General features: G+C 43.8%; 1 protein-coding gene across 1 annotated transcript in view; it reads right to left on the bottom strand.

The window, feature by feature from the left end:
• Positions 1-13,580, bottom strand: part of PLAC9 (placenta associated 9) — a 127,956-nt gene extending 114,376 nt beyond the window's left edge. Inside the window, exon 1 of the mRNA XM_069611029.1 lies at positions 13,140-13,580. Within this exon, the coding sequence (XP_069467130.1) occupies positions 13,140-13,197 (58 nt within the window). The 5' untranslated portion in view covers positions 13,198-13,580. The remainder of the gene's footprint in view (positions 1-13,139) is intronic.
• Positions 13,581-14,654: the final 1,074 nt, after the last annotated feature.

A 14,654-nucleotide genomic window follows, 5' to 3' on the forward strand; every position in this document is an offset into this window, starting at 1 on the left:
CATGCAGGGTGCCCCAGGGTTCTTCTTTATCGCCCCTTCTTTTTAATTTATATCTTCGGCCTGATCTCGCCTCCTCCCACGGCATTCGCTTCTATATGTATGTGGTTAACACTCAGCTAGTGTTCCGTCTCGGTGCTACAGCCTCAGAGCCTCCCTTCTAACTTAAAGAGTGTCTTACTGAGATCAGGTGCTGGATGGCTAGCTGGCTGAAATTAGATGGGGAGAAGACAGAGTCTGGTGGTCGGTTCTGCAGAGCCCCTTTCTTTTTGGAATTCTGACTTTTGGCCTGTTTCTCTGGGCCTGTGCCTGGCCGCCAGTGCTTATGTGAAGAGCCTAGGGATTAAACTCCTCCCTACCGCTTGGTGTGAGGGTCAGATTGTCTCTGTCTGCCAGGCCGGCTTCCTTAGGCTGAAACTGCTGAGGAACGTTTTACCATTTCTACCGCCTCAATGCAGATCTTCGGTAATCACTGCCTCTATTGTGGGCTCTCGGGACTATTGAAAAACGGCATCTACCTTGGGCAGCCAAAGTACCTAGTGCAGAGGCCCCAGATCCTGCAAAACTCTGCAGCACGCCTAGCCCTAAATGCTCCCAGGCTTTCTCACTCCACCAGGCTGTTGGCTGAGCTACACCGGCTGCCCATGAGAAGCCAGATTAAATTAAGTTTTATGTATTGTACACCGAGCTGTTCATTCTATTGGTCCTGCCTTCCTCCATTCGAAGCTTATTGGCTATGCTTCTTTGCGAAGGCTGTGCTCAGCTTCCCATAACCTATTAGCAGTACCTTGTTTCCATAGGTCCAGGTCCGGAGGATGCTCTTTTTCTGTACTCGCTTTGCCTTTGTGGAATTCCCTTCCTCAAAGCTTGAAGGGATTGCTGATCATTTGCTCTTCCGAAAAACCCTTGAAATGTTTTCTTTTAGGGCAGGTTACCTTTGCAGCTTCACCGGTTTGCTCCTAACACCCAGATGCTTTCGGGCCTTGGTTTCACGCTAAAGAAATATAGTTACATACATACATAATATGGACAATTTGGAATGCGTTGCACGGGGTAATGTGTATAAAGAGGATATCAGCTATACCTCAACAATGGCTTCCCAGGAGTGCACCTTTAGCTGCTCACTGCAGCTGAGGGAGCATTCTACTTTCACTGAACCTCCCCTCAGATTTATCGGTAACGGTCACCCATTTTAGGTGAGCCAGCACTGCAAACAACTCAACCACCCCCACAGGAAGTCATTTCACAGATTATTTGTATTCTATTTTCTGCACTGCAAATATTTTGAAGCTAAAACAAATGCTGAACAATTATGATTAGGCCACACACTTCATTTCTGAGGCCCCGCTCCTTTCTATTTCCACTTCACCCTTTTCATCCCACTCAGAACATAGGCCATCCTAGCCCCTCTAGTCCCCCCATGATGTTCCCTGAGCCCCCCCTTCGTGCACACAGGTGTTGCTTCTTTTGCTTGATTCGTCTACCCTGCCCCCCTACCCTCCTACAGTCTGTCCTGATACATTATGGTTTCACCATCACTGTCGTGTGGCCAATGCTGGATTTAACTTTTATGGACTTCGTTGATTCACTGTGTGTCACCCTTTCTCAACTCTCCTGCAGAACTTCCTTTGTATCTTGTACTCATAGTGGCCCTGAATCATGCTGTTTCCATCTTCATCTTGTATTCTGGCTTGAAACATTATGTGTTACTACGGACTTCTGCTATTGTATTCGCTCTCCCCTCTTGCTTCTCCACTCTTTTTGACTGCTTAGTCTCTGTTCTCTCCCTTTCACCCTTTTCCTATCTTCTCCCCTCCTCCCCTTACTTTCTTCTATGCACTTACTCTATCAGAATTGTCTCTGGACCTAGTAAGATAGCAACCTCGTCTGCCACCTCCCCTCCCCTTAGTAGTCCCCCCCAGCACTATATGAAATGTCATCAGGCCAAGTACGATAGTCGCTTGTTTTGTTCTGCCCTCCCCTTCTGAACCCCACTCCCTCACATTTAGTTTTCTCCAGCTCTACCAGAAATGTTGTCCGGCCTAGTACGGTAGTCACCTGTCTGTTTCCATTTCCTTCCCACTCCCCCCTTCCTTATCTATGACTTAGCTCTTGCACTATCTGAAATGTCGTCAGGCCGAGTACAATAGCTAATTTCACATCTTTGCTGTTCATGGCCTTTAAGAATGTCATTGTATTTTCCATTCTTCCCTCCTTTGCCTTGAAGCGCTTTGAAACACATTGTGTATATAGGCGCTATATAAATAAACTATCATATCATATCATAGAGGACACTTGAAACAGGAATTAAAGAGGGGTTGAAATGGAGAACGAGAAAAGGGAGTAACGTTGAAGAAAGCAAGTGAGAGATGGGGTTGGCAAAGAAAAGAGGTGTAGTATGACCAGCACCTAAAGGGAGCAGAGGAAGTATCATGCCAAAAACTATGGGACGAGAAGGCAAAGAGGTGTGGTTTAAATAAATATGGGGAGGACGGAGAGTAGAATAGAGATAAATGGGAATCTTTGTTTTTATACATTTTTCAAAGTGGCAAAAATCCTGTTTCAGGCACTTCAGAGTGCACAATCTATTGTTGCAGAATTTTCAAAAACTATACCAGAGTTCAGGCTAAACTGAGAGAAGTAGTAAATCAAGGGTTGTAAACGGGTTTGGTGCATGGTCATACTATGAAGGTGGGATCTGATAAACGTCTGGTGAAGCAGTGCTGCAGTTCTTAGACCACATAATAGAGAAATGTAGTCCCGTCTCCAGGATATCCACAAGGAGCATGTGTGAGAGAAATGCAAAACAAGGATGTTAAGTGGTGATAATGTCACACTTCTTTGCCGCGTTGGGAACACCGGGTATCGGAGCGCTTTACCACATCACAACATAGTTGCCAACAAGATCCATTCCAATCTATAGGTGCTTATCCGGTCCGGGTTGTTAACTTTTATCCTGGGACTTATCGTTCTGCTTTTCCCCATTATAAAACTCAGACTACAAGCCCCAGAATTCATAGAAAAACCCTGGACTGGATAAGCACCTATAGATTGGAAAGGATCATGTTAGTAACTATGCGACAATATAAATCACTATAAAATGTGATGCCACAAAAAGGACGACCCCAGTCACGTATTATACACCTTACGTGTGTGCCACTGAAAACTCTTTCTGTTTTGAATAATGTATGCCTTATGCTAAGCGTCCAAGTGCCTTGGCTCCTCTTGTATTCATTGCCCTGCTCATGACTGGACTAAGCCATACTTAGGTGGTATTCCATAAAGGAGAGTCAAACAAATGCAAGGGGTGCTTTTTTGCATTCCAGATGGGTACATTATGACTTAACTAATCCATAAACTGCAATACTTCCCCTAAAGTAGTATATGCGTGTTATTGTCTATGGAGGCATGGATGGTGGTGGCAAACCCAATGCTTAGATGGTTTGCCAGAACACAGGCAGCTAAGTGGGTGAAACTGACAGTGTCACTGGTGTGATCTCTTTCCATTGGAGCACTCTCTGCCTAAAACAGACACTTTGCCAAAGCTCACAAGCTTCCAAGTATTTTGGTTTCTCGGATCATGCCTGGGCCATGCTATACTCTTCTAATTAGCTCTAGCTACGGAAAACTCCCTGGTAGGAGTTGCTTGTAATCAATTTCTTGCTGGGCTTGGTTGGTCTATTTCTTCTCCAAAACGTGGAATACTTTGCTTGAAATGATAACTTCTCGTGTCTTTTTCCATCCCTGCGTGGGGTATGATTGATTAATCCAGCGCCTAAAGGCTTTAACAGAATACAGGCATTGATAGGAGCAAAACAGAGGGTGGCTAGTGCGACTGACTCATTTCACTTGGAATGCTATGCTATGTTAGTGGGATTTATACCACACACTTCTGCCATTTGCATGGTTTCCAGGCGCTCTTTGCATCTATAACTATAATTTACCCATCAATCCATTTCCTTTGGTGCATAATGTACTTGTCTCAATATGCCTCCAAACACTGTGGTTTCTCTTGTACTTGATGCCCTGCACAAGACTGGACTAAGCTGAGTGGTTCTATGTAATTTTGTCGAAAAGCTTTTATCGAATTCGATTTAATCTGTTTTTTTTTTGTGGTAGATTTTGCTGCAAATATATGCGGGTGGAGACCTCTGCCAACCCCCCAAACCTCTCAATAATCCCACTACATTATTTACTCACCTAAATCCACACCCCACATATATTTGCGGCAAAATTTGTTAAAATAAATTTGATGTCTAATTCGACCAAATCTGCTGCAGAAAAACCTCCCTATCCCAGCTAAACTATTCTAATGCATGAGATCAATACCTCCCAATCCCAGATAAACTAATCTAATGCATGAGAGAAAAACCACCCATATCCCAGCTAAACTACTGTAATGCATGAGAGAAAAAACACCCATATCCCAGCTAAACTACTCTAATGCATGAGAGAAAAAACACCCATATCCCAGCTAAACTACTCTTCTACATGAGAGCAAAACCTCCCTATCCCAGATAAACTACTCTTATACATGAGCAAAACCTCCCTATCCCAGATAAACTACTCTTATACATGAGATCAATACCTCCCAATCCCAGATAAATTACTCTAATGCACAAAATCAAAACCTCCCAATCCCATATAAACTACTCTAATGCATGAGAGAAAAACCACCCATATCCCAGCTAAACTACTCTAATGCATGAGAGAAAAACCACCCATATCCCAGCTAAACTACTCTAATGCATGAGAGAAAAACCACCCATATCCCAGCTAAACTACTCTAATGCATGAGAGAAAAACCACCCATATCCCAGCTAAACTATTCTAATGCATGAGAGAAAAACCACCCATATCCCAGCTAAACTACTCTTATACATGAGAGCAAAACCTCCCTATCCCAGATAAACTACTCTAATGCATGAGAGCAAAACCTAGACCAAAAGTTTTTCTGACTCCGTTGCAGTTCAGCTTGGATGGTATCTTACTCATCTAAAAATCGGAGTGCTTTTCTTGTAATTGTAAATGTGTATGTCATTTTTTGGCTGAGGTTGAGTAATAACTGACTAATGGAATGCTTAAAGACTTTGCCAGAATAGGTTTAGGCATTGATGTGGGCAAAATAGCGTGTTGCTGGTGCAGTGAGGTGGAATGAGTTCTGCCTGAGATGGAAATGTACTCCATTTCGCTTATTGTTCTCACTCTTTGCCAGTGCACTGTTGTCATGAGGTAAAATGCAGTGACACAGAGATTCTATGCTTCTGAATTATGAAAGAGTGCTCTGATCTCGCGGTATTTGACTTAGATGCACGGGAGAAGGAGCCTAGGCCTAATGGGGCCAGCAGCCACCCAGTGTGCAGTACAAAGCACAAGCAGAGACTGCGTATGCTCACGGGTTGTTACCTAGCGCCTAGACACTCGGGTTTTAAACCACTCGAGTATAATGTGCTTCATAATTAGGCTCCATAGTACAACGCATGGTTACCCACTCTGGGCCCGATTAACAGAAGCATTTTTAAATGGGAAAATCCCGTTGAAAAACGCTTTGTAAATCAGGCCCCATGGGCGTAAATTGCGGCTGCTCAAATTGCCCTTGAATTGCAACACTGTGAAAAAGACTGTGTGCAACCGGTTTCCAATTTTAAAAAACTCTTCCTGAGACTTAAAGGGCGGGAGGTGAATGTACCTGCAGTAATACCCACTTTGCATTGGTTATAGGTTAAAGGATCGAAAAAAAAAAAGGGTTGAATGGTCAAAGGATCGACTCAAAAGTACCGAAAACAAAAAGGATCGAAATATATATATATATATATATATATATATATATATATATATATATATATATATATTTTTTTTTTTTTTTTGTAAACATTTTTTATTAATTTTTTTTTTTTTGGGGTCCCCCCCCATCCCCTGTTTTTTTGGTAAAAACCATTTTTTTACCTATATGAAACCCCCAAAAAAATATATAATTTAAAAAAAAAAATGCAATCCTTTTGTTTTCGCCCCTATTGTGTCGATCCTTTTGCATTCAATCCTTTTTCCTATTGTGTCGATCCTTTTGCATTCAATCCTTTTTCATTCGATGCTTTAACTGGACAACCTTTGCATTTGCAAAATGGGTGTGGCTGGCTGGGTAATTCAAACTTCTCCCAGAAAGTGGTTCACTTTCATCAAAGGTTAAAGACCCTAGCGGGAAAACAAAAATTTTAAAACGGTTTCCCACCCTGCCTCCCCATGTTAAATTGGACTTCCGGAGACTTGCGCATAGTGATTTGCTCTTTTTTGTGAATCAGGCCAATTTGCACGTGCAGATGCAGCAGGAGAAAATTGCTCATGCCGCACATGAAATTCCTTGTGAATAACCTTTATGTGCAATTTGCGGTGGTCATAACCATAATTTGTTTCTGGCACAATTTTGTACACAGAAATAGATTTGTCTGTGAACTGACCCCATTGTTTCCATGCCATGTTTAAATGACTAAACTCCAAAATCATGAGGATCAATCGAGCTAAATCTGGGATACATCCTCGCCCGCCTTGGGTTCTGAACAACAATGAAATCTTTGGGTAATGAAAGCCCTCCTTGGTGTTGCAACAGTCCTGGGAAAGTTGGGGTGATTTTTGCTCATCAATGTAAATTCATGTCATTGAGCCCCCACCCCTGATCTTTTCTGGTTGAATCTGGAAATGATGAGGTGCCGTTTGTAGGCTGATCTTACTGGTCTGGACGAAGAGTGTTTCTTGATTTTTTGGGCCAGGTAAGGGGGGCATCGTTAGATAGGCATCGATGGGAGAGGAATAGAATCCTGAACTTGATTCTGTCCTTGACCGGGAGTCAGAGGGCAGATTTTATAGCTTCCGAGATGGGGCCATGCTAATCCGAGGGCTGCAGAACGAACCCTCAAGCCCTTTATTTGCACCCATTGGACACATCTCTGTCATGTATTTGTTCATCGCTCTACATCACTACTAATTTGCATAGTTATTGACATCATAAACAAGATACAGGTGAAAAAATGGCTCCTCACAATATCCCCACTACTAAGAGATGAAATAATGGGATGTGTACGAGCAGGGAACGCGAGAGACACAATTTCTCCAATGAGGGGCAGGATTCCTTGTGTTGAGGAGCAGATTGCACTGAATTTCAGGATGACTCTTCGTTCATTTCGGCCTCTAATCAGTCAGATTTGATGTTAGGGCCAAAATGGCGTTCCCCAGTGTAAATATATTGGTGGCAGTCTACCCAGCCACCTAGGATTGCCAAATTGAATGTTGGCCCCGCCTACGGTAGGAAGCCTCACATGAACCTCCTCACCACACATTTCTGTTCTCCTAACTAAACTCAGGATCTATGTGAATATGGCGGGAATGAATATTGAATGCAAAAATGCCCAATTTGTTTTGTTTCCCACAATTATATGAAGGGGAGAATCTCGCAGCCCCTACCACACACTCTCCTTACATAATTAATTGCCATTACCCACCACCCACATATAACTGCGCCGATTTTTTTTTTTTAAAACACAGAGGCATTTTTGCATTCGGTATTTTTGCACTCGCAGTAAACAAGTGATACCCTTAACACCTTAGTCTAAGGCTGCAAGGGAACAGTGCAGCAACAGAGAAAGACATGTCTGCAGTGTTCCTCTACATTGGTGGCATGACGACATCCCACGCGGTGTAGGAAGCCCACAGCCAGTGTCGGCTAGCCCATAGTGGGCTAAGATCGGTACCAGCAGAGAGAGAAAAAGAGATCGAGATCGATCTTCGCACATGTCTAATTCATGGAATTTATTGCACGGTTCAAAGTGACTTTGCACTGCTGAAAAGTGACTTTGCACTGCCGACACAAACCCTGTATCATAGAACTGTGCAAAGTGTATTATTGCAGTGCAAGGTCAGAGCAAAGTCAGTGTATAGTCATTTTTGCAGTATAAAATGACTTTGCACTGCAAAAATACACTTTGCACAGTTCCATCAATCAGGGTTTCTGTCGGCAGTGCAAATTCACTTATCAGCAGTGCAAAGTCAGTTTGAACCGTGCAAAGAATTCCATGAACCAGGCCCAATGTGTTTCAGTGCTGAAATAAGAGGACACCCGGATGATACAGACTAACTGAAGGAGGGAAATGCTGAATGAGAGACATTCCTTATTTTGCAAGGCTGCAAATTTCCATGGGACTGTACATCTTTTTGTCACTTGGTCAGCGGTAAAATGCTTTACACAATCTGTATATGTTTGGATTCATGAGTAAATAGACATCTAGACGCCTTCCCCTGAGGAATTTCTGAATATGAAAGAAGGTTATCACACAAAGTGTCACGCAAATGGTATTGATTTTGAAGACTCAGAAGACAGTCGGGTTCATTTTTATTACATTTAGTTATGGATGAGATTTAGAAAAGTTAATTCTTTCACGCTATGGACCCGATTCGTGAAGTAATGTTTTGCATGGTGCAAAGTGACTTTGCACTGCCAACAAACACCTTGATTCATGGATCAGTGCAAAGTGTATTTTTGCACTGCAAAGTGACTTTGCACTGCAAACATTCACTTTGCACTGCTCCACGAGGGTGTTTGTTGACAGTGCAAAGACTCTTTGCACTGTGCAAAAAAAAAAAAAGAAAAAAAAAAAAAAGAAACATGAATCGGGCTCTATCTTTTAAGCTTGAGTAAAACTAGCTTTAGATTTCCATAGATGCCCAAGTGCCAAGATACCCATTTCTAGGCCCAAGCTTCCAAGTGTAAACATTTTTAGCGAGAGTTATAAGCTCATTTTGTGTATCTTTATATACAAAGCTGAATGTGTGTATGTTTGTCCGGCTATACAAATCCACACCGTTGAACCCACGTCTACCAATTTTTGCATGGATTCCTCTTTTGTCTGGGACAAGATTGTAGTCTATGTTTGGATGCAAAAAAGTCACTCCATAGACACCCTAATTTACTGATGCTCACCCCGATTCACTACAGTAGGTATTAGAAGGAGGCAGCATTTGGAAGAGTGTCTGAAGCAACATGTTCAATGTGTTGGTTATTCCTTTGAAATGTACTACTACTGTGTAAAGTTCAAAAGTGTTTATTAAAGCATTTTTAAAAGGATTTTTTTTTTAAATCAATGTTACTGTTTTTTTATCACGCCACTCCAAATATGGGAAATGGCAAGGTTACACTTTACTTAAGTTCATTCAGGAGAAGAGACCACAATCAATCAATCTTTCTTGGACATTTTCTCAATTGTGCTGAAGCCATTGTGTGGCTGAAACATGGCGCACAAAAAAAGAACATCACTTGGAAACGCTCCATCCGATGCAAAGTGAAAATAAATATCAAGAGCTTCTGAAACACAACAACAAACAGCAGCACGACTTGCCAAGCAGAGGTCAAGAGCAACTTTCTCCAGGGCACATGAGACACCAGAGCAAACTGAAGCAAGACTTGCTCACAAGAGGACAAGAGCAACATCCTCCAGGGCACATGAGACACCACTCGATCAGGACACGGGCAACGCCGGGTATCCCAGCTAGTGCTTATTCAAAGGTGAACAAGAAAAACCTATGCTAATAAAAGTGAATACTTCTGAGAAACAATGGATTGTGTGAGCTAAGCAATGATATTGATACTATTGTGGAGATTGTGGCCATGACACCTATTCCAAAGAGTGATCCTTCTAAATGGAGAATGTTTACGAATTGTGAGAAATCCACTCGAATTTGCATCGTTGTTAATCGGCAGATGGGAGCTCATTGAAACATACCATGGAGCCTATTTCACCAAGTAATGTTGATTAAAGAAGAATGTTTATAATAATTGCTTTTTAATAAACTCTGGTGTCTATTTCAGAGTAAAATTGTAAAAACGCAATGAAGATGTGTTTCATTATTTATTAAAACCACTACATCTAAAAGTAGTATTAACGCGCCACAGGAATGATATCAGCCGAGTGATATCGTCAAATGGACCATTTGCGATAGAGGGTTTTGATTATTTGTGTGTAAAGACACATGCTTAGATTCTCCACAAAGGGGGATTTACAACTTAAATCTGCCATAAATAAAAAAATTTCTGGGGGTTGAAGATTCTATGTCCTAGAAAAGCCAACGTAGAACCTTACAATAAACAGTCTGGGGGGTTTGCTCTGATTTATGCTTATAACTAAATCTAAAGGTCTATTCTTTCCGTGCTGGGGGCTTAAACCCCTGTGGGTCAGGCGGAAGTTGTTGGCAAGGTTTGATTTCACAGAAATCATGACCATGCTTGTCTTTGAATGAGGAGGAATGGGTAGGAGAGGGTGGAAAGATCCAGAAATTAGACAATTCTGTGGGAATCCTGGCCTATTTTGGAAACTGGATGCAAGAAAATGTGTTTGGTGCAAAGCTGGCATACATTGGCACATCCAGCATGAAAAGGTCCTTTTACAGTAGTAATATTGCCATTCTTATTTAGGCACAGAAATCATGAGTGTATTCTTACAGTGGTATTACTGACATAAATATGCACAAACAACTTGAGTTTTTTCTTACACTGGCAATACTGACATATATTGGCAAAGCTAGAATGGCAATGTCTACCTGCAGCGTCAGAACTGGTATACATTTAAATGGCCAACATTTGTAGATTGTTACAGTGCCAATCCTAGAATACATTGGCACAGGCAACATGAATGTGTTCTTAAAGTGACAGTGCTAGCATATACCGGCCTAGAAAGCATGCACATGTATTTTTACAGTGGAAATATTGGCATCATTTGGCTCAGCCAGCATTAGTGTGTTCTTACAATGCTGGCATATGTTGTGCGCAAAGGCATCATCGGAATGTGTTGGAAAATGCTCCAATCTGCTGTGGGTGGCTTGGTATCTATTGGATTCTTGCATGTTTCACTTCTACAGAATTTATGTAAATTATGAACTTTTGCATAGAATTGTGCTAAAAATGCACCATTTTAACCATTTTAACCAATTCCTTTAGACAATGATATGAGAGAGAACCTTCCCCTTCAAACACCTTTTGGCTGGTTGGGGCTATGTTCATCCTTCACACTCGTTACTAGAAAAAAATGTACACCCCTCTAGTGAAAATAATCACCAGCCATCACCTGCCTGCATCCTCTGGTGGTCCTCCTTCCAGCAGGTATCACCGTTCTGGTTCCCACCAAACAGCATGATTGCAACAGATTGTGCATTGTTTTCCAAGATCTAAAAGGGAGGCACAATCCATCCAACGACGCACTGCGCAGGCGTCATGTCTGCAAAGGAGCCCGTCGTTGCAGATCCCTGAGATCAATGGGGCAGCAGCTGATCCCATGTCTGCACTCATTCCCGGCATTGCAAACCTCTGCTGTGCACACACCACTCCAGATTCAGCGTGCGGCCCAAGGCACGGAAAGCCAGGTGGGTGCACCCTTTCCACGCCCCTTTACAACACACTCAGGTGGTTTCACCCACCCTGACGCTGGCTTTAGAACTGCCCAAAATCACTAGAACGGGTGTGGCCGAGCCAACGCACAGTTGGCCACACTCTTTGCAGCGCAATCAGCATAATGCTACACTGACGCTTAACTGTGCAACGACATCTAGTTGGATGTTCAATGGAACAGGGGCAACGTCCTGGTCTTGGAAGCAACAGAGGTTCGATTCCCGCATCCGCGCTTAGAAACCTTCACCCCAAGGACCGCTAGCTGTTACAACCCCCTTCCTCTGTGCCAGAGTTCTCCAACCTTTTCACGCAGAGACCCACGTTGTATCTATTGGCCTGGACCCCCAAAATCAGAAAGTACTAACAATGTCACAGGAAGGCAGCCCCAATCCACCTTGTATCCACTCCACCAAGGCTCGAGCCTTACGACACAACCCCTTATCTGTAATTACACCACCTACCTTCACCTGTGAACCCGTTTACCTCTAACAGCACGCCCACATGTCTCTAACGCAGAGGTCTTCAAACTGTGGGGGGCTGAAAGATGTCCATGGGGGTAGATGGGCGTGAAGCTCTTCTAAAAGGGACTACATCAACTGAATGTATAAGGAAACACAACTGCACGCCCACATAACTCTCACTATGCACCCACTTATGTCTGCTGCACCCGTTTCTGCTCTGCGTCCCTGCCCACTCACCGCTAATATTTCAGCCACTTCTCGCGCGGAGACGCCCCCCCCCCCGACAGGAATCGTATCCACTTTCCTTTGCCTCCATCCTCTCACCATCCCCATCGTGCCTCCCTCCCGATCCCTTCGCAGAACCACACGGTCTCCTGCTACTTGCCGTTGGTAAGCGTCACAAAATGATGTTTTGTTCATTTTGCTGACAACATAGAGGTAACTGCATTCCTATTCCTTGCAGTAACATTACATATATGGATGTAGATGTGCTGTTAGTCGGCCTGTAACAGCATGCGGTAATAACAGCACAGTGCGACACTCGATGGATGTGTCCACGGGTACACGACCTCAGTACCCGCCACAGAACCCCTGTCATGTGCTGACTAAACAGCGTTCGTGGATTTGCCGGCACATTTCTCCCTCAGAAATGAAGGAATAGATTTGAACACAAAATAAAACCGGCACCAGAATTCAAACCAAAAGTGCGAGGAATTGGGCCAAGGCAATGACAATTTGTTTGTGATTATAGTCAAACGTCACGACGAGCCTTTGTAAAACCGCTCCCCAGTGTAACTGCCTACGTCATGTGTGACTCATGTTTCTTTGGGTAGGTCGCTTGGTTTGGCTGACTAGACATGGATTTTCTTTGCATTCTGGTACTTGGAGTTTCTCCGGAGAACCAGCAGAGAATATACAGAAATGCCAGGCCTGAGTTGAGTAATTACAACTGCCAAGGGACAACTTGAAACAACCCGTCTTCCTGTCACCGGGGCTTTAACATTCGTACGTAGCATGGGTGTCCTGATTTCCAATAGGATAATCCTATTGAAATACACTTTGCACATCAGGCCCTTAACCCCAAAGTCTTGCCTTTAGATAAAGACTCGGCAGCTAGCATCTCCACTCATGTTTAGTGCTACCAGCTAAAGTTAAAACATTTCCCCGTCCACACAACCGCCAGCTGACTCCCTTCTCCTCACACACACACCATGGACCAGTTCGAGACAGCGTGTGCTGCACCTCTGTGCTCTTACCCGACAGGCTGTCTTCTAACACCAGCAGGAGCACGGCGAGAGCGCACGCGAGGTGCATCGCAAAGCAGGTCCGGCGGGGAACAGACGTCCGCCTGTGCGGCGACGGAGAGCTCGGGCGGGCGGACGGACTTTGTGGCGCGCAGTGCAGGATGCTGGGCTCCAGCTGGGAAGCGAGACTGAGATGGGAGGAAAGCTCCTGAGCCCAGGCAGGAATTCCCAAAACTGGACTCTCCCTCTCCCTCTCTTCCAAAATATCTTTCAGCTCCGGTTACCATGAACTCTTGGCAGGTCTCCAGGCCTTGTGCTCCTCCCGCTCCTCGTACGTGCACTGACTGGACATGGGTGGAATGCTGAGACAAACACTCGCACTGTGGGAAGCGGAGCCCAGTGCAGGTTACGCTGAGGGAGGGGGCGTAGTGGGGATGGTTGGAACTTTAGTGTGAGGCTGGGAGAGGCTGCGTCTCCTTTACTCTTGCACCTAGACCACTGGCTGACGTGTGTGGCTGCTTGATGTCATTCAGAGCCCCGCTATGGAAAGCAACCCTTTAACTCGAATCCAAAAGCCTATTGGTGAAATCTTTGGCTGCACTGTGAGCAATGCCGCAGAGTGTTATTTTATTCATACAGGTCTTTTCCGTATTCAGCACATTTTCCCACTACCCTTGTGGCACCTCTCCCCCCCCCCCTGTGCTTCCTCTCGCTTCCACTCTTTCTCTCTTCTTGCTCCACTTGCATGGAATCCTCTTCTGTCAGACAATCAAGAAACAATCCACAGCAATTTGTAAAAAACAAATTGGAAACCGATCTCCTCACCTCTGAGCTACCCTCTTAAGCTACCTGTCATCTGCCTGGTAGCTAACATTTTCCCTGGCCGCTAACTGTCTCAGTCACTCACTTCCGCTACATCCACTCCAGCACTGCATCCATCATGGTAACATTCCAAGCACAGCTGGCCCTAACGCCTGCCCGTACTTAAAAATGTGTAACATGTGTCCATAATCTTTGTACATCCACCCATGTACAGTCCCTGGTGAATGTTCCATTTTCTCCCCTCCACAGCCTGGCCAGAATTTCCCTCAAACTCGCCCCATTGTAAGAAGCTCACTGCTTCCCGTCAAATCTGATTTCTTATCTATTGTACGTTCTTTTTGTGATCAAAAGAGCATTGCTCCCACCGGAATATAAATAAATAATCAAATCATCTCGCATGAGATATGCATGTGAAAGAAAAACAGTCAGTAGATCATCCAATGCGTCATTTTTAAAAAAAGAAGTTTTAAACAAAAAAAAAAATATGGTATTAAGATTTGCAGTATAATGTCGGTGCAGGCTGTCACAGTGCTTAGCTTTACACATGTAATATTACAGCCTAAAATAGATTTTACAGCTGCAACCTGATACAGTGCTTCGACGGTAACAAACTACAGTTGTTAGCCAACAAATGTTTAATGTGGTGATATATGGTAAACACACTTCATTTTATTTTGAAGGTGATTGGGGACAAGGCGTAATTTA

Source organism: Ambystoma mexicanum, chromosome 8 (genome assembly GCF_040938575.1).
Source record: "Ambystoma mexicanum isolate Mex_15411 chromosome 8, UKY_AmexF1_1, whole genome shotgun sequence".
NCBI lineage: Eukaryota > Metazoa > Chordata > Amphibia > Caudata > Ambystomatidae > Ambystoma > Ambystoma mexicanum.